Raw genomic sequence first — 20293 nt, forward strand, 5'->3', positions numbered from 1 at the left:
ACTGCTCAAAATAAAACACTGAAAATATGTAAACGCATAGAATACACCAGCAGATTATTTGTACCAGAATGTTGTTGCACAGCTTGTGTGAACAGCACAGACTTGGGCAGGAAAATGCATATATGTCACTGGAATCATTATAAAGCTTATATCTTTAGCCCTGTTGATTGGTAAGATATGGACAGGCCTGAGAGATTTGAGTTACCATGGATCACAGTCAGCTTTCCTTCCTCACATCTAGGATTTTTCAGAACCCAACAGCATCATTTGATGCATCTATTCATTTGCTTTATGTTTTTTATAGATAGATAGATACTTTATTGATCCCCAGGGGAAATTCAAGATATATATATATCACCTTGTATCCAAAGTGACTCCCAACAATGGCTATTAACATTACATTAGCATTAAAAATGCACACTATAGAAAACTCAAGTCATTTTAAAATCATAATAATACACTAATGACACTAAAGAACACTTAAAAAAATGTGTCAGCCAAATGTAATGTAATGATAATAAACATGATAATGACAACCATGATAGCAAGTTTTCACAACAACAATAATTATACACATAGTCCTATATAAACAATGACTGTGTAAATTAGTCAGATCCATAGTTGAATTTGAGCACTTAGGACTGGCCCATACCATTAGAGATAATCATGGTACAAGACCAGTGCAGAGGTTTTGGGCCAGTCTGCCTTTTTGAATTCATACTCCAGCCCACAATGTGGCAGTAATGAGAAAGAAAGATCCAACACCACAAAAAAGTAGCGACAAACAATGAAGAAGTAAAGTTACCAATCAGCGTTCAAGACCGCTGATGAATAAACAATATGGTGGATTCCTGGCCGAAGTGTAGAAGACAGCAATGAGTTCAGTTTATCTGTCGTATTAAACCAAACAAACCATTTCTATTAAAGGTAAAGGAGTTTATTGTATTGCATATATTCATTCTTTCATCACATCATACCTTTTGAATAGCCTGATTATGAAGGACTAACGTTAGCACACAATAGAGAACGAGTATATTCAACGTTAGCTCATTTAGACGATGATTCCCTGGGTATGATGAAGTTGTCAAATTAAGATACCAAAATAGCGTTACACCCTTCAGCATATTGTATGTATTTTGTCATATGTATGTTGTTGGGTGTGTGTAACGTTTGGATAAAGAGGGTTACAGGTTAGGTTGATCATTTCCTCTGTCTGGTACTAGTCATGTGTAGCTAGCTATGAAATAATTTCAGCTGCACGTTTGTTTGGAATAACTATTGCTAACACAACAAAACAAATGAGTTGAATCATTTCTTCAATCCATTTGCAGCCATGGTCTTATAATCGGTCTCTTATAATTCAGCCAGAATGATAGAGTAATTTCAGCTGACTTCTACTCGCTCTACTGTGCTGACGATGTTATACTGAAGTGATGCAAACTGGTAATTTGTGCCTGAGCCCAAATACAATGGACATCGGGATTTTGTGATAAAGTCAACTTTTTATGCTGATGAAACTATTTGCAATGAATTACTGGTAATATGCATTTGATCACTCTGCACAATAATCTAGAAACAATGTGAATCATCACTACACAAACTGAAACGGCAAAGTTTGCAAAACCAACATTTTTGTCAATGCTAAAACTTTTGACCATAACTGTATAGTTGAGAAGCACAACTTCGTTAGTCTGGATAAAGATAGCCTAATTTATCTTCATTAGTATGAATGCTAATTCTGTCTTGATATAAAATAATTTACCAAGCATTACATTTGTTACATTTAGTATTACATAGCATTACATTCAGTCTGATCAAATGGCTATGACCTTCCCTATCTGAAAAGTTGACCTTTGTAACTTGTGTCTCTCTCCATGTCGGTGTTTGTTTCAGTTTGAAGGTGGTCGACTGGCTCTGTGTGCGATGAAGGTGGTCAACCTGAAGCAGGCGATCCTGCAGGCGTGGAAAGAACGTTGGAGTGACTACCAGTGGGCCATCAACATCAAGAGAAACTGCCCCAAAGGAGTCACATGGGACTACCTCAATCTCGCAGGTCAGTGCAGGAGTCAAGTCACTCAAGTCAAGTCACTTAATTTATATCGGACATTTAAAAACAACAGAGTTGACCCAAAGTGCTTCGCAGTTAGTCAAACACACTCAGCACACAGTGAACACACAGTGAGGTGAAGCACACACTAATCCCGGCGCAGTGAGCTGCCTGCTACAACAGCAGCGCTAGGGGAGCAGTGAGGGGTTAGGTGTCTTGCTCAAGGGCACTTCAACTGGTCGGGGTTCGAACCGGCAACTGTCCGGTTACAAGTCCGAAGCGCTAACCAGTAGGCCACGGCTGCCCCACGGCTGTTGTGCCTTCATGTCTTCTCTCTGTGAGTAAGAAGAGGAAGCTTGAGAAGTTCTCTATTCACTATCCTAAAACTTGTTTCATCACACCCCATACGCCCCTTAGCTTGTTGTGTCCATATGTGAGTTCTTGTATGTTCTGTGTAGTGGTAGAACACGGTCAGCCCCGGTCACTGTTGTATTTGTTTTGTTTCTGCAGAGGCTCTGATGGAGCAGGCGATGATCGGGCCGTCCCCCAACCCTCTGATCCTGTCGTACCTGAAGTACGCCATCAGTTCACAGGTACGCTCCTGGCCTGTCCACTGCTTCGGCCACAGCTCTGTGGGAGTGGGGACTCTTGGCCACGGAGCTCCCTTCAGGACCATGCGCAATTGCGCATTGAGGATAAAGTTAAAATCCCTTTATTAACACGTATTAACACAAAAGGCCGTGACAGGTCATTTTTCAAAAAAATGCTTTCTTAAAAAAGCAAAATAGTTCTGCTGGTGAAATTGTCTGTTTAAATTCCAACAGTCAAAATGACCGCCTTGGGAGTTCTAGTAGTTTTGAAAGTCTTGACAGTTCTAGTGTTAAAAGTTGGGGTGTAGCAGTGATAAAATGGAATGGTGGATTTTTTTTTAACTTCGCGTTGTCACAACTTTAAACAAAGGATGTCTTGATGCGACTGTACCTGAAGTAAATCCAGCGGCCTTGCCGTTTCTACAAATGTGTTCTTTTTAAACGTCAACACCGACCGTCTTGCATTCACCTGGAGTCAACTACCTTTACAAACTGAGTACTCTGTATTTTTATCCTCTAGGCTGTAGAAATCTGTTTTGTCCGAGTTGTATTACAGTATATTTGCCAAGGATCAGATCAAGTCTCATTAGGGGCAAAGTGTTTATATTTCTGGATGTGCATTGAACGTATCGACTATTTGTTTTTTCCCTTCAGATGGTGTCTTACTCCAGCGTCCTCACAGCAATGAGTAAGGTAGGTTCTCCACTTCACACTAGAACATTAATATTCTGTGTGGCTCACAGAAAATGGAACACAAGAGGAACACTGCCCCCAACACATGCACATAGAACACTTGAGGAACACTGCCCCCAACACATGCACATAGAACACTTGAGGAACACTGCCCCCAACACATGCACATAGAACACTTGAGGAACACTGGCCCCAACACATGCACATAGAACACTTGAGGAACACTGGCCCCAACACATGCACATAGAACACTTGAGGAACACTGGCCCCAACACATGCACATAGAACACTTAAGGAACACTGCCCCCAACACATGCACATAGAACACTTGAGGAACACTGGCCCCAACACATGCACATAGAACACTTGGGGAACACTGCCCCCAACACATGCACATAGAACACTTGAGGAACACTGGCCCCAACACATGCACATAGAACACTTGAGGAACACTGGCCCCAACACATGCACATAGAACACTTAAGGAACACTGCCCCCAACACATGCACATAGAACACTTGGGGAACACTGCCCCCAACACATGCACATAGAACACTTGGGGAACACTGCCCCCAACACATGCACATAGAACACTTGAGGAACGCTGTAGCCAAACTCATTCCACATGTTAAACCTCTTCTGCAGTTTGATGACTTCTCCCGTGAGCTGTGTGTGAAGTCTTTGCTGGAGATCATGGACATGTTCTCCCATCGCCTCAGGTACAGACCACGGCACTATCCGCTTCCTGCACGGCACTATCCACCTCCTGCATGGCTCTATCCACTTCCTGCACGTGCTTGCACTCACTCACCTCTTGTCCTTTTGAAGACTTATGAATTTCTCTGCCTTCTTGTGTGTGTGTGTGTGTGTGTGTGTGTGTGTGTGTGTGTGTGTGTGTGTGTTTGCTTGCTTGCTTGGATGCAAATTGTATGGATGCACAAATATGTGTTGTGTGTTTGCGTTGTTGCACATTATATGGGTGCACATATATGTGTGTGTGTTTGTGTGTTCGCATGGATGCAATTTGTATGGATGCACATGTGTTGTGTGTTTGCATTGATGTGTGTGTGTGTGTGTGTGTGTGTGTGTGTGTGTGTGTGTGTGTCCAGCTGCCACGGGAAGGCTGAGGAGTGTATCGGGCTGTGCCGCTCGCTGCTGTGTGTGGTGGTGTGGCTGCTGCAGGGCTGTGCCTTCTACTGCGAGCGGCTCCGGGAACAGCAGGGGGCGCCGGCGAGCCAGGGAGTCCCAGCACCGTCCCCATCTCCAGGGCCAGGAGCAGGAGCAGGAGCTGGGGAAGCCAGCCTAAAGGCCTGCCAGGAACGTCTGGAGAGCCTCATTAAGAGCACCAAGAACCGCGCGCTCATTTACATCGCCAGGGTGGAGGAGCAAGGTGCGTGCGTGTGTGTGTGTGTGTGTGTGTGTCTGTGTGTGTGAGTGAGAGAAATTAATAGCACCAAGAAAAGGGTGCTAATTCACATTGCCTGTGTGTGTGTGCGCATGTACAGTACGTATGTACATGTGTGTGTGCATGCGTGTGTGTGTGTGTGAGAGAGAGAGAGAAAGAAATTAATAGCACCAAGAATAGGCTTGGGTATCGAATATCGAGTATTGGTTGGAACCGGGACTATATTTGCGATTTTCCCGGAATCGTTCAAAAGTTTAAATTTCGATTCCTAGTTTAGATTCCCAGTCCGCCGACCGGAAGAAGAAACGGCTGAACACCAACGAAGAAGCGCATAGTTCATAGAATTAAAATTCATGGAGAAGGTCAGACTATTTCATTCAGAAAGCAGGGTTCCCGCAGATCCTTAAATAGTCTTAAATACAACTGAATTTTCGAAAGAGAGGTATTAAATGTGCGTATGGGACCGCCAGCGAGTGCAAGAGAGCGAGTGATGTCTCAATCCAGTTTCGTGTATTTAAAACGCAATTGTATAAGTGACTAGGCTATTAGGCTACGGGAGGAAGTGTAGTGGTTGCAGAGTAAAGATGTTTTTCACGGGTTTGGTTAAAGGTGTGAACGGTAATAATACAGTAGGCCTATGTACAAAATAATATGCCTGACGTTTTCGTGGTGTAGCTGAGGCCAGAGAGATATACAGGTAGCCTACGTGGAATGAGGAAGCCTACGGTAGAATGAGCGGGAGAAAGAGCGATAGGTTGGCCATACGTTCGAATTTAGACCGGACATATGGATTTTAAAAGCCCTGTCCGACGTTCGGCGCAGCCTCAAGCCGGACGCTCATTTGTTCTCCTTTTTGGAGTTGCGCTTGGCATCTAAAATCGTTGCTCGGACGCAGAATCGTTTCACAAACTATGGATGCGAATACTGCTGGTCAAATTATGTGCAGTGCTTCTCAATCAGGAGGAAATACTGTATATGTTAAGTTGATCTGTTTGCATCTTTCCAAGTCTGTCTAACTGTCTATCTGTCTAAGTTATAATATAATAGCCTACCTGTAATATCTGCCAGCAGCTTGCTTGCCAGCGTTTCCCAGTAGGCTAGGCCTACTTCGCAGAGTTGTGAACTATAACCGCATATTTTTTTAATGTCGGCGACTGGCTACATAAACAAAATGTAACGTGTGTTCATAATACGTGCGTGCTTGAGATGAAACCAGCAGTTTTCAGCAGGATCATGCAAGGAGGACCTGTCTCTTAATTAATTTAAAACAAGTCAATGGTTTTACAATGTTTCAGTCAAGCTTTGGTTGGTTTAGATACAACTGGTATGCAAAATGTAAAGTAGTGGATTAACTTTAATTTGCTTTGCTGCATATTGGACAATAGATGCACATAGTAAATTATATAAAGTAGGCTTATTAAAATATGTAAATAACTTAGTCTAACTTTGAAAAAAATATTGAAAGGAATCCAGTCCAGTGCACATTGCTTTGGCAAGTAGCCTAGGCTACTACAGACACAGGTGAAGAACAGTCAGCCTCAGCAGTAAGCAAAACCAAATATGTACAGCCAGCTTCAAAAGCAAGCAGCGCAGACCCTAAAATTGGGCATTTTTAGCTGTGAAGGTAATTCACACACAATTATTTTTCTTTCGCCAAAATATATTTGATAACTTCTGTAGACATCCAAAATGGGGTGGGGGTTAAAATTAGTAGGGGAAAAAAACTATTTCATAAACAGTCATATATATCTTTTTGCCGTGGTATAGTCTTAATTTTCATTTAGATGTCTTGAAAAGGTCTTAAAAGTCTTTAAATTTGCACTTGGAAAATGTGCAGATACCCTGAGAAAGACCGTTGGTTAGCTAGCTCATTTAAAATATCCTAAACTTTTTTTGACCCTGCCTCTTAAAAAAATCGAAATCGAACCGGAATCGAAATAAGAAATCGGAATTGGAATCGGAATCGTTACCCAACCCTAACCAAGAACCAGGCCCTCATTCACATGACCAGGAGCTGCGTGCGTGCGTGCGTGCGTGCGTGCGTGCGTGTGTGTACGTGCGTGACAGTGGATGGTGAGTATGTGTTCGTTATGCTTCTTCTGACCGCATATCTAGAGATTGTTTGCATCAGACAGTGTCTGTACACATGCTCCAGTTTAACTGCTGAATGTAGATGTGTTGGAGATGATGTGTAGTATCCTCTGCTGGTGTTTTTCCTTTAGCGTCATGGACCAATGTGGAGCAGGCTTTGGTCAAACTAACAGAGAACCTCGGCAGCCTGACCAATCACACGCTCAGAACCAAACTGGAGGAGAGTGCGGCACTAGTCAAGAGGTTGGCATTTGTGGATATTCGTGTTAGTCAGTGTGTGTGATCCACATGCACCTACACGTGTGTGTGTGTGTGTGAAAGCATGTGTAGTGTTTCCCAGAGAATTGAATTCCATTTGTGGTGGTTGGTTTGCAGAATTAACTTGAATACAACAGTTAGCACAGCGTGGTTATGATGCTAACCAGATTTAAGCACAATTTAGTACAATCTGGAAAATCATTGTGCGGTGGTCAATGTTGATATTGTGGTGGGCCGCCACAACTAAGTCAATGTATGGGACACACTGTGTGTGTGTGCAGGCATAGGATTTTATTTGTGATCCAGGCTTTCAGTGCAGATCAGATCCTGTTCAGAAATCATTTGCAAGTCATTTCACATCCTCCTCTCCTCCTCCCCTCATCCATCCCTCCCTCCCTCCTTCCCCTACTCCCTCTCTCCTCTCCTCTCCTCCCTCCTCTCCTCCTCCCTCCCTCTCCCCCTACTCCCTCCCTCCCCTCCTCTCCTCATCCCTCCTCTCCTCTCCTCCTCCCTCCCTCTCCCCCTACTCCCTCCCTCCCCTCCTCTCCTCATCCCTCCTCTCCTCTCCTCCTCCCTCCCTCTCCCCCTACTCCCTCCCTCTCCTCCTCTCCTCATCCCTCCCCTCCTCTCCTCATCCCTCCTCTCCTCTCCTCCTCCCTCCCTCTCCCCCTACTCCCTCCCTCCTCTCCCTCCCCTCCTCTCCTCCTCCCTCCCTCCTCTCCTCCTCCCTCTTTCCCTCCTCTCCTCTCCTCTCCTCATCCCTCCTTCTCTCTCTCTCCTCTCCTCAGTATCCCCCAGATGTTGTCGGTGCAGTCCGACCCCCCGGTGCTCACGTCCTTCCCCTCGGTCCACGCCTTCGTCATGCTGGAGGGCACCATGAACCTCACAGGGGACACACAGCCCCTGGTGGAGCAGCTCATGATGATCAAGAGGATGCAGGTGAGATTGGGCCTTACCGGACTACAACTCCCAGCATGCATAGTGCCTCAGTGTGTTATAAAGTCTATATCCCTTTAATTGTTAAAAATATGTCTGACTCTGTCTTTGTCCGTGTGTGTGTGTGTGTGTCTGTGTGTGTGTCTTTGTCCGTGTGTGTGTGTGTGTGTGTGTGTGTGTGTGTGTGTGTGTTTGTTTGTGTGTGTGCGTGCCCGTAGCGTATTCCTGCACCGTTGTTTGTGCTGGAGATCTGGAAGGCTTGCTTCACCGGCCTCATCGAGTCTCCAGAGGGCACTGAGGAGCTCAAGTGGACTGCCTTCACCTTCCTCAAGGTCAGTGATTGGCAGCTGGGCTGACCAATCTGTGTGGCCAGCATAGGCTGACAGTTTTTATACACACAAAAAAATACCATGGATGAAATATGCAAAACAGGTCCAATCAAAATAGCTGCTGTTGATATTTAAAAGAAATATACAGTAACTGAGAGTCTTGCTGTTAAAGGTGCTCTAAGCAATGCCACACGTTTTTTAGGCTAAAACATTTAATGTCACTTACTGCAAACATCACCTAACCAACCGCTAGCTGTTTGTGTCCTGAATACACTGTAAAAAGACGCTATCTCTGTGGACAGTCGAGGCTCCAAAAACGGCAACAAAAACAACCTGGGCAAACCTAGCCCATAAAAACATAACAAACTGTTCCAGCAAATCACAGACGAGATGCGCGTTTAGGAGAGTTTCAATTGAGTTTCTTGAATTTCCCCTTGGGGATCAATAAAGTATCTATTTATCTATCTATCTATCTATCTATCTATCTATCTATCTATCTATCTATCTAATTGCACAGGAGCAGCACGGGAGGGAGGGGGAGGAAGTAGCGAGCTAGCTCTCTGCTTTGTTTGAAAGTCAACAGAAGTGAAGTTACCCAGCATCGCTTAGAGCACCTGCATTTTAATATGCATGACTGAGATGTTTTATGTAATGTTTTATTTTATCATTATTTTTGATACCTGTGTGGTCTTGATGGTACAGATTCCTCAAGTCCTGCTGAGGCTGAAGAAATACCCACAGAGTGACAAGGTACAGCTACAAACACCACACCAACAAACACACTGTACAACGTGGGGCTCGTCAGAGTTTTTGAACTTTGTGTGTGTCTGCTATGCTTCAAAACTGTTAAAATATTAACCATGGTACAATGTTTTCAATAACTCTGGCTACTCCTGTAAAATCATTGCCCTCATTTTTGGTAGTTTAGGCCATGTGCACAAGATGTGTGTACGAGGTCTACAGATCTGTGGACTACATAAGAACAAGGCCAAGAAACTGACAAGATATTGCTCTGTATCAGCAGTAATTGGCAGCCTCTACATATGGAGGCGTAGGTGCCACCTTTACCCCTAATGTGCATTATGGACTGGATATTGGCTGCTGTTGTGCACCTTTCTATCAAATTTGGATTATGCCATGATATATGCTTATCTTCTAATCCAAATAAAGAATTTAAATGTGTGTGTGTGTGTGTGCGCGTGCTTCCCCCTTTGCAGCAGGACTTCATGGAGGATGTGAACACGGCCTTTGAGTATCTGCTGAAGCTCACGCCGCTCCTGGACAAGGCTGACCAGAGATGCAAGTGAGTACCGGCTGGTGAACTAGGACACCATTACAATCAGTAGTGAGACCAGCTGAGCAACTAGACCACCATTACAATCAGTAGTGAGACCCGCTGGTCAACTAGACCACCATTACAATCAGTAGTGAGACCAGCTGAGCAACTAGACCACCATTACAATCAGTAGTGAGACCAGCTGAGCAACTAAGCCACTATTACAATCAGTAGTGAGACCAGCTGAGCAACTAAGCCACTATTACAATCAGTAGTGATGGTCAACTAGACCACTATTACAATCAGTAGTGATGGTCAACTAGATCACCATTACAATCAGTAGTGAGGTTAAGTCAGGAAGCTGGTGATCCACTGACAGGTGGTGGCAGGCACTGAGACCTGGGTGAGCGTCATAGTTCAGAAACCACTATTACAATCAGGAGGGAGGAGCAGCTGGTCTCTGTAGGTGAGGTCATCTATTGTAATTTCCCAACTATTAGTCGCAGTTTATGCATTGATTTTGCAAAATTTCTTCAGCTATGAGGTTAATACACACAGGGGCAGTTAATACACACATGAGCAGTTAATACACACATGAGCAGTTAATACACACATGAGCAGTTAATACACACATGAGCAGTTAATACACACATGAGCAGTTAATACACACATGAGCAGTTAATACACACATGAGCAGTTAATACACACATGAGCAGTTAATACACACATGAGCAGTTAATACACACATGAGCAGTTAATACACACATGAGCAGTTAATACACACATGAGCAGTTAATACACACATGAGCAGTTAATACGGTATTAATATGTTTTTTTTTTTTTTTTTTTACTTGCATAAAACACTTTCCTGAGATTTATACACAATGCGGCTAATACACAGGAAATTACTGTAGTCAACTAGTCCACTATTAAATTCACTAGTCATGTGAAAGCTACACATACTAAACGGGCTAGACATTGCCAATTGTAAGGAATTCTTCACTGTGAATGAGCGCTGTTCCACGCTGACATGTAAGCTCTGTACAGCTGCATTAAAGTGCAACTAGAAATGCAATTCCAAGGAATTACCAGTGCATGAAAATGCAAACAATGCAATGCAAAAGTGGTCAGCGGAATGCTAATATGAAGCCTAGGAGGAACAGTATAGTGCATTTCCATGCACTGTACTAAGACCACATCCACTGTGGCTAACCATCTAAAGATGAAGCTGAAGGGTTGGAAAGGGATTGAAAGCAGAAACTAACAACTAATACAGTTACATGTTTTACAATAAATATATGTTATCCTTCACACATACATATTAATGAACAAGGTCCTTAAATATTTAAATAATGTTGCTGTGCTAAATATCTTCAACCTCAATTATGCCGATGAGATCTGCTTCCTTGTGTTCTTCCAATGCAAACAAAATAAATAAACATGTGAATATCAAAACATTGGTGAAGGCAAACATTCCTGGGAGAGGTGGTGCATTATCTGACAGAAGTGCAGGAGACGTTGAGGGTGTGTAATGTCAACACCTCATCAGAAAGCTATAAGCCAACTTTCAACTAAGCGTGTTTCCCAACCTGTGGTTTTCCTGTGGTCATTCAAGCGTTTCTGAAGCATGGAGTGCAGGTGGAACATCTGCCAGACAACATCACTAAACGATTTCTGACTGGTTTCCCGTTTACCAACAAAACTAGATGTGCGCGCAGCCGTGGGGCAGAAGATGCTTGGTGGCCATCCACAACGTTATAAACTTAACCTAAATAGTCGGCTGCTGTAAGCTACAATCGGATTATTTTTTTATACCCCTGTTGTCTCAATGATAATAACATCTCATTTCAAACTATATTTCAGAGTTTGCCGTTCATTTGCATTATTAATATAACATCGTATTTTATCATTTTTGGCAAAGACATGCATTCCGATATTGAACATATTGATGATTCTCTAACCATCATGATTTGGAATTGGTGCAGTTTTCACTCATTTTATTCTTTTCATGGAGAGACTGTTTTTAGTGGCAGGCTAGCACATACCATTGACTTGCGCTAGCCTAGCACCTGCGAACTCTGCAATTAGAAGGACTGGATGAAACGTGTTGAAAACGGTCTCCACTGATAAATATCACACTTGCTTACTTGGAAATGAGGTCCTATGTCCAAAATCCTGAACCACCCCTTTAACTTATTTTAAGGAGTCTTATCAAGACAAATTTACTCAAAGTACTGGCAGACAAATTTGCTTGTTTTTAGGACAAATTTGCTTAACGCACTGGCAGACAAATTTGATTGTTTTCAAGATGAGATGTCTTAAAATAAGTAAAAACATTTTTTTATTAAGTCAAATGATTTCACAAGAAAGCGCTAGGTAAGTCTCTTTATACTGAAAACAATACCAACTAGTTTTTTTTATCTTGATATAAGATTAATAACACGTGGTTAGATTTTGTTAGATAAGCAGCTTTTGCAGTGTAGGCTTAATCCATGGACAGGAAACTCACCCAATAACATTTAGGACTATTATGACTTACATTTTGGTTCTCTCTCTCTCTGCCACCCCCTCTCTCTTCCACCCCCCCCCCTCAGCTGTGACTGCCTGAGCCTTCTCTTACAGGAGTGCAATAAGCTGGGCCTGCTATCAGACTCCAATACCGCCAACCTCACTGCCAAACGGTATGGTCTTCCCATCCCTCACACTGTGACATCATCAGCGTGCGACAGCAGCCAGTGCTTCAGCTGAGTCCCAGCCTGACACTAATCACTTTCATCCCATCTTCTCCCTCTCCATCTTTTCTTTCCTTCTATCCGTCTCTCTCTCTCTCACCCTGTCTTTCTTTCTGTCGCTACTTGTCTGTCTCTCTATCTCTCTTTTCCTTGCCCGCTCTTGTCTCTCTGTCTCTCTATCTTTCTGTCTCTCTCTCTCTCTCTCTCTCTCTCTCTCTCTCTTTCTCTGGTCTGTCCCCTCCTGTGTATCCTCTTTCTTCAGGGCTGAGGACAGGGAGTTTGCCCCACGTCTCAAAACAGCAGAGAATGCAAACATCCAGCCCAACCCAGGACTCATCCTTAGAGCAGAGCCCACGGTCACCAACATCCTCAAGGTAAACACACACACACACACACACACACGCACACACACTCACACAAACACAAACATCCAGCCCAACCCAGGACTCATCCTTAAAGAAGCCCTATGCAGGTCTAGTTATTCCTTCGCTGTTTCTGGGTTTTTGCCTGATTTGGGCTTGCATTTTTTATGACATAGCTCCCCCTGCAGCTTCGGTAGCAAGTGACTGCTACGCTAAACCCCCACTAGCTAGCGAGCTAGCCATCAAGAAACCAAGCTAAACATATACAGGGCTCACAATAAACCCACCACAATAAACCCACCCACCAAACGACCCAGAAAGTGTTGTAGAACCATCAGAACGACTCTCAACCTGCATAATTAAGGTCATTTTTGCTAAAATTGTTGCATAGTGCTTCTTTAAAGCAGAGCCTACGGTCACCAACATCCTCAAGGTACACACACACACACACACACACACGCACACACACACACACACACACACACACACACACACACTCACAAACACAAACACACACAAACACAAACACAAATATCTAGCCCAACCCTAGACTAATGGACTAATGACTAAACATTGTTGAAATACACGCACGCACGCACGCACGCACGCACGCACACACACACACACACACACACACAAACACACTCACATCCAGCCCAACCTAGGATTTAATCTCACCTCTTACATCACTGCCAAAGCAATTCATTTTAATTTTAATACATTTTCATGGAATTGTTCCTGTTCTTGAAAAGCACTGTTGCACTTCCTAATTCCTAGGAAAGATTAGAAATGAATGTTGAGTAGGACATGACACACACACTGCAGCTGAGTGTTGAATGGGTGTGATTTGTGTGAGGTCCACTATGACTCGAGTGCCACTTCCTGGCAGGCTGATTCTCGAACTCTATCACCTGACCCACTTACTTAACTGGGTGTGTCCCTTTCCTCTGTGGCATTGATGTTCATTTGTGTGTGTGTGTGTGTGCGTGTGGGTGTGTGTGTGTGTGCGTGTGTGCGTGCGCGCTTGTGTGTGTGTGTGCAGACGGTGGATGCAGACCACTCTAAGTCGCCAGAGGGGCTTCTGGGTGTTTTGGGTCACATGCTGTCGGGGAAGAGTCTGGACCTTCTACTGGCTGCGGCCGCCGCCACTGGCAAACTCAAGTCCTTCGCCCGCAAGTTCATCAAGTAAGCTCTCACACACACACACACACACACACACACACACACACACACACAGTAGTACAGCACCATGCTAGCTTAAGTGAGTCTGCTTGTGATCACACGCCATACTTACATAAGTATGTACACACATACATATTCATATACATACATCATCCATGGACATATAGTACACACATGCAGTGTATAAATATAAACACAATTCTCATCGGTGCGTCCTCTCTCTCCCTCCTCCTCTTCCTCAGGCTGAATGAGTTCCCCAAGCACATGAGTGGAGAGGGATGTGAGTACTCAGCTGATAAGCACATGTTTTGTGTGGATACATAGACATAGTTGGTATGTGTTTGTAATTTGTGTGTGTGTGTGTGTGTGTTGTGCAGCTAAATCGGCATCTGTGCGGGCCCTGTTGTTTGATATCTCCTTCCTCATGCTCTGCCACGTGGTTCAAACATACGGCTCAGAGGTTAGTGGTCACACACTCACACTCACTCACACACACTCACTCACACACACACTCACACACACTCACACACACACACACACACACACACACACTCGCGCGCACACACACACACACACACACACACACACTCGCACACACACACACACTCACACTCATACTCACACACACTCACTCACACACACACTCGCACACTCACACACACACACTCACTCACACACACACTCGCACACACACACACACACACACACTCATTCACACACACACTCGCACACTCACACACACACACACACACACTCACTCGCACACACACTCGCACACACACACATACACACACACATACACACACACACACACTCATACTCACACACACTCACTCAGACACACACACACACACACACACACACACACACACACACACACACACACACACACACACACATCTTCTTCTCTCCTCATGTTTTTTCTCTTTTCCTTTTTCCAGTTGATCCAGTTGGTTCTTCACATGACCACAAAAACAAAAATGTTTTCAATAAAAGTGGTCAAAACCCTCTCTCGTTGGTGGTATAGTGGTTAGCATAGCTGCCTTGCAAGCAGTTGACCCGGGTTCGATTCCTGGCCAATCCAGTCTCTTGGGGCAGCCGTGGCCTACTGGTTAGCGCTTCGGACTTGTAACCGGAGGGTTGCCGGTTCGAGCCCCGACCAGTAGGAACGGCTGAAGTGCCCTTGAGCAAGGCACCTAACCCCTCACTGCTCCCCGAGCGCCGCTGTTGTTGCAGGCAGCTCACTGCGCCGGAATTAGTGTGTGTTCACTGTGTGCTGAGTGTGTTTCACTAATTCACAGATTGGGTTAAATGCAGAGTCCAAATTTCCCTCACAGGATCAAGAGAGTATATATACTTATACTTACTATATACTCTCTCTCTCACTCTTCTCTTTCTCTCTGTCCAGTTGATCCTGTCGGAGCCCAGCCCGTCGGGTGAGGTGCCCTTCTTCGAGACGTGGCTGCAGACGTGCATGCCGGAGGAGGGCAAGACGCTGAACCCTGACCACCCCTGCTTCAGGCCAGAGTCCGGCAAGGTGGAGAGCCTGGTGGCGCTGCTCAACTCCGCCTCTGAGATGAAGCTTGTGTGAGTGGACAAGCTGGGGGCGGAGTCAACACTGGGGCGGAGTCAGTGCTGGGACGGCTGGGGCAGCTCAGCTCCACTTCCCACATGAAGCTTGTGGGAGTCGACTAGACCGAGGTTTTGGTGGGAGTTTGTGTGTGTGGGTGTGTGCGTGGGCGTGTGTGTGTGTGTGTTTGCGCGTTCGCGTTCAGTGCGTGGCCTGTGCCAGTACCCTGCCTGGGATCGGTTCCCATTCGGGCATAGGTCATAGGTCATCCGCTATGCCGGGACGGAACCACTTAGCGGGTCTGGTCAGTAAGGTTTGGCAGGTTCAACAGTGGTCCAGTTAAATGGAATGCTGCGGTCTGATTCAGACCCAATGCAGACAGTGCTTCTTATCCTCTGGGATGTGAATCAGGCACAGATTAGCTAGACATGACACTATATCATCAGATACACATACACAGACACACACACACACACAAACAGTGTTAACACAGCTGACACATCATTCCTTAAGGATGCAGTCAGATGAGCGGGCAGACATAAGACCCATTAATGAAGGAGACCGGAGACTGACCGTAGCACTCCCCCAGCCCCAAAATACTCTACACACCCACACACACACACACCTAGCCCTCAGTCCTCCCCCACCCTCCATTCTCCCAGCGGTCTCTTCAAAATGCCACACACACACACACACACACACTCACACACCTTGGCTTTTACTGGTACTGTTACTGTTCTATATCTATCTATCTGTCTATCTATCTATCTATCTATCTATCTATCTATCTATCTATCTATCTATCTATCGTCTTTGTTTATGTGTGTGTGTATCTGTGCGTTCCTATGCATGTGTGTGTGTCCATCCGTCCCAGATCATGATCACATTAGTAATACTATTGTCTTTGTGTGTGTCAGTCAGATGAAGTGGCATGAGATCTGTTTGAACACACCTGGAGCCATCCTTGAGGTGCTGAACGCCTGGGAGAACGGGGTCCTATCTGTGGAGAATGTGCAGGTCAGACACACACGCACACACACACACGCCACACACACACACACACACACACACAAGCAAGCACGCACACATGCACACACATACACACACTTAAGCACGCATGCACACACACACACAGAAACACCTTTCTAAACTCTTTATCTGTGTCATTCTAGTCTACCTTTATGTGCTTTATTTTCTTTTCTTTCATGGTCAGCTTCTTCTCTTCTAGTCGTTGCACTTGCCCTGAAAAAGAAATGTTCATACTGAATGTTGTCTCTCTACCTCCCCTCTCTCTCTCTCTCTCTCTCTCTCTCTCTCTCTCTCTCTCTCTCTCTCTCTCTCTCTCTCTCTCCTTCTTTCTTTCTCTCCCTTTCCCTCTTTCTCTCTCTCTTCCCACTCTCTTCTACCCCTCTCCTTTCTTTCTCTTTCTTTCAATGCCAACCCCCCCCCCCCCTCGTTCTCCCTCTCCCCACCTTCTCTCCCCTCTCTCTCTCCCCACCCTTTCTCTCTCCTCCCTCTCTCTCTCTCCCCACCCTCCCTCTCTCTCTCCCCACCCTTTCTCTCTCCTCCCTCTCTCTCTCTCCCCACCCTCCCTCTCTCCTCTCTCTCTCTCTCTCTCTCTCTCTCTCTCTCTCTCTCTCTCTCTCCTCCCTCCCTCTCTCTCCCCCCCTCTCTGTGTGAGCAGAAGATCACAGATAACATTAAGGGGAAGGTGTGCAGTATGGGCATCTGTGCAGTGGCCTGGCTAGTGGCCCACGTCAGGATGCTGGGGCTGGACGAGAGGGAGAAACCCCAGACCATGATCCGCCAACTGATGACCCCTATGTACGGAGAAAACACACTGCAGTTCTACAACGAACGGTACGGCACACACACACACACACACACAGACACACACACAGACCATGATCCGGCAGCTCATGACCCCTACGTATGGAGTAAACACACTGCAGTTCTACAACGAACTAAGGGTGGGAAAAATAATCGATTCTTAAATGCATCGTGATTCTCTCTAGAACGATTCGATGCTCGATGCAGATAATCGGAATTTTAACAATGAAATTAGTTCACCTGCTGCAACATTCTGTTTGCCTGCTGCAGAGCGCTACCTTTCTGCCTGCCGGTTCACATGTGCGAGTTTGTTTACAAAGTTTAAGTGGTGACAAAATGGCTGCAATGGCGAGCAATAAATCTAAACGACCTGCACCGGCTACTTCTATGAGGTCGAGAGTAAGCTGGACAAAACCTACACCGTGTGTAAGGTAGAAAATCAAGCCCGACTCTATCCAAGTCCGTGCACGTTGTGTCTGAGCCCAGCCCACCCCCGACACTGTAATTATGAGCCTGAGCCCAATTTAAACCTGACAATTTGTTAATACGGGCCGTTATAACTGACATTCTCAACTACAATTCTGAGTTGTTTGAAACAAGGACGAAGCATGTAAACTGTGTTGTTTGTTTATTCAGAATGGAATGGATCGCAAATGGATCCGAATGAAGAAACTTAAGCCACTTAGGCTACAACGTAAAATGGTCTTATGTCCCTGCAGCAAAACACATTGATGGCTGACTATCATCCTTTCTGCCATGGCAAGCTGCTTCATGTGTCTGTTCATCGTCGAAGTCCCAGGTTTTTTGCTGTTATATGCGAGCAGCGTGCCGCACTTAATGCACTCGACAAAGCCAACACATAGCCTATGTTGTCACTGCCCGTGACTTGTTTAAAAATAGTTCCATACCTCCGACTTTCCTCCAAACTTGCTCAAAGTTAATTCTCCTGTTTTTATCGTTTTCTTAACATCTTCAAGCTCCATGTTGCATGTTAGCTACACAATCCAGCGCAGCAGGTCCGGTGTGATGCGTGAGCTACACAATCCAGCGCAGCAGGTCCGGTGTGATGCGTGAGCTACACAATACAGTGCAGCAGGTCCGGTGTGATGCGTGAGCTACACAATCCAGCGCAGCAGGCCCGGTGTGATGCGTGAGCTACACAATACAGCGCAGCAGGTCCGGTGTGATGCGTGAGCTACACAATCCAGCGCAGCAGGCCCGGTGTGATGCGTGAGCTACACAATACAGCGCAGCAGGCCCGGTGTGATGCGTGAGCTACACAATACAGCACAGCAGGTCCGGTGTGATGCGTGAGCTACACAATACAGCACAGCAGGCCCGGTGTGATGCGTGAGCTACACAATACAGCACAGCAGGCCCGGTGTGATGCGTGAGAGTCGAGAACACGCTGTGCATGAAGCGTGTTGCATTTTGTAACTTGTGCAACTTTGTACACATTTGGTACTTAGGTCTACTTTGCTTTTGTTATATATAGCTTTCTCTCCACCCAATTAGGCTAGTAATGATTAAAAATAATACAAAATGGAAAAAAAAGGTTGATCAAGGGCCCCGGCCCAAAGATAGTGGCGGGAAATAAGCTTTTTCTCTGATAAAATATTAGAAAAGGTAATTCATCTGTTGATTTTCTTTAATGGTCATCACAAAAGTAAGAAGTGATTAGCAAACTCTGAGTTGCAAACTCATAAAAGTTGTTGCATCGAGATGCATCGATAATCGGTTTAGAATCTAATCGTTGGCCTCTGAATCGGAATCGAATCGAATCGTGAGGTGCCAAAAGATTCCCACCCCTACAACGAACGGTACGGCACACACACACACACACACACACACACACACACACACACACACACACACACACACACACACACACACACACACACACACACACACACAGACTATGATCGACCAGCTCATGACCTCTGTACAGGGAGAGCACACAGTACGACACACCCAGACCATGGGCCGTGATCCATGACTCATGGGTCATGAGTTTTTAAATCGAACTTTCTCTTTCTCCTCATTTCTTCCTTCTCTCCCTCTCTCCCTCTCTCTCTCCCTCTTTCTCTCTCTCTCTCCCTCTCTCTCTCCCTCTCTTCTCTTCTCCCTGCAGTGTGGTGATCATGACGTCTATAATGGAGCACATGTGCGCTGACGTCTTTCAGCAGACTGCACTGTCACTGCGCCCCCCGGTGGAAGGGCAGGACACCATCCCCTACCGCAACCTGCTGCCCCCCCGACAGCCCATCCACGAGGTGCACACACACACACACACACACACAGCCTGTCTCAGCAAATATCCCATACTCCAAATGGCTAATAATAGTTCTGTGAAGATGTATTGTGATGTGATTCATAGGGTCATACACTACCGGTCAAAAGTTTGGGGTCACTTAGAAATTTCCATTCCACTCCATTATAGACAGAATACCAGCTGAGATCAGTTTAATTTTGTTTTAAATCAGGGTAGCAGCATTCAGATTACATTATGTGCTTACATAACTGCAAAAGGGTTCTGTTTTTTCAGTTAGCCTTTTAAAATGATATCAGATTAACAGAATGTGCCTTTGGAACATTGGATGAATAGTTGCGGATAATGGGCAATGTAGATATTGCATTAAAGATCAGCCATTTCTTTCTTCAATAGTCGAGAACCCTTTTGTTTTAACCCATATAGTGATGTATAGTGTTGTAAGGTGCCTGTTGGAGGTTTTAACTCATATATATGTAACCCATATATAGTGACGTACAGTATAGTGATATATAGTGATGTGTAGTGTTGTAAGGTGCCTGTTGGAGGGTTTAACCCATATATATATATACAGTGTTGTAGTGTTGTAAGGTTCCTGTTGGAGGTTTTAACCCATATATATATATAGTGTTGTAATGTTCCTGTTGGAGGTTTTAACCCATATATATACAACGGGGAAAATAAGTATTGAACACGTCAACATTTTTTTCAGTAAGTATACTT

At 45.0% G+C, this 20293-nt stretch overlaps 1 protein-coding gene across 1 annotated transcript in view; it reads left to right on the forward strand.

Moving 5' to 3' along the window:
- The first annotated feature begins 817 nt into the window (after positions 1-817).
- The window catches only part of med24 (mediator complex subunit 24), a 32234-nt gene continuing 12758 nt past the window's right edge, over positions 818-20293 (forward strand). Inside the window, exons 1-20 of the mRNA XM_042086686.1 lie at positions 818-927; positions 1894-2053; positions 2558-2640; positions 3292-3330; positions 3976-4049; positions 4440-4720; positions 6958-7069; positions 7873-8023; positions 8239-8352; positions 9052-9099; positions 9567-9652; positions 12220-12306; positions 12632-12731; positions 13762-13904; positions 14144-14181; positions 14279-14361; positions 15310-15488; positions 16389-16488; positions 17156-17331; positions 19433-19574. Of these exons, the coding sequence (XP_041942620.1) occupies positions 1924-2053; positions 2558-2640; positions 3292-3330; positions 3976-4049; positions 4440-4720; positions 6958-7069; positions 7873-8023; positions 8239-8352; positions 9052-9099; positions 9567-9652; positions 12220-12306; positions 12632-12731; positions 13762-13904; positions 14144-14181; positions 14279-14361; positions 15310-15488; positions 16389-16488; positions 17156-17331; positions 19433-19574 (2166 nt within the window). The 5' untranslated portion in view covers positions 818-927; positions 1894-1923. The remainder of the gene's footprint in view (positions 928-1893; positions 2054-2557; positions 2641-3291; positions 3331-3975; positions 4050-4439; positions 4721-6957; positions 7070-7872; positions 8024-8238; positions 8353-9051; positions 9100-9566; positions 9653-12219; positions 12307-12631; positions 12732-13761; positions 13905-14143; positions 14182-14278; positions 14362-15309; positions 15489-16388; positions 16489-17155; positions 17332-19432; positions 19575-20293) is intronic.

This window comes from Alosa sapidissima, chromosome 3, assembly GCF_018492685.1.
Source record: "Alosa sapidissima isolate fAloSap1 chromosome 3, fAloSap1.pri, whole genome shotgun sequence".
NCBI lineage: Eukaryota > Metazoa > Chordata > Actinopteri > Clupeiformes > Clupeidae > Alosa > Alosa sapidissima.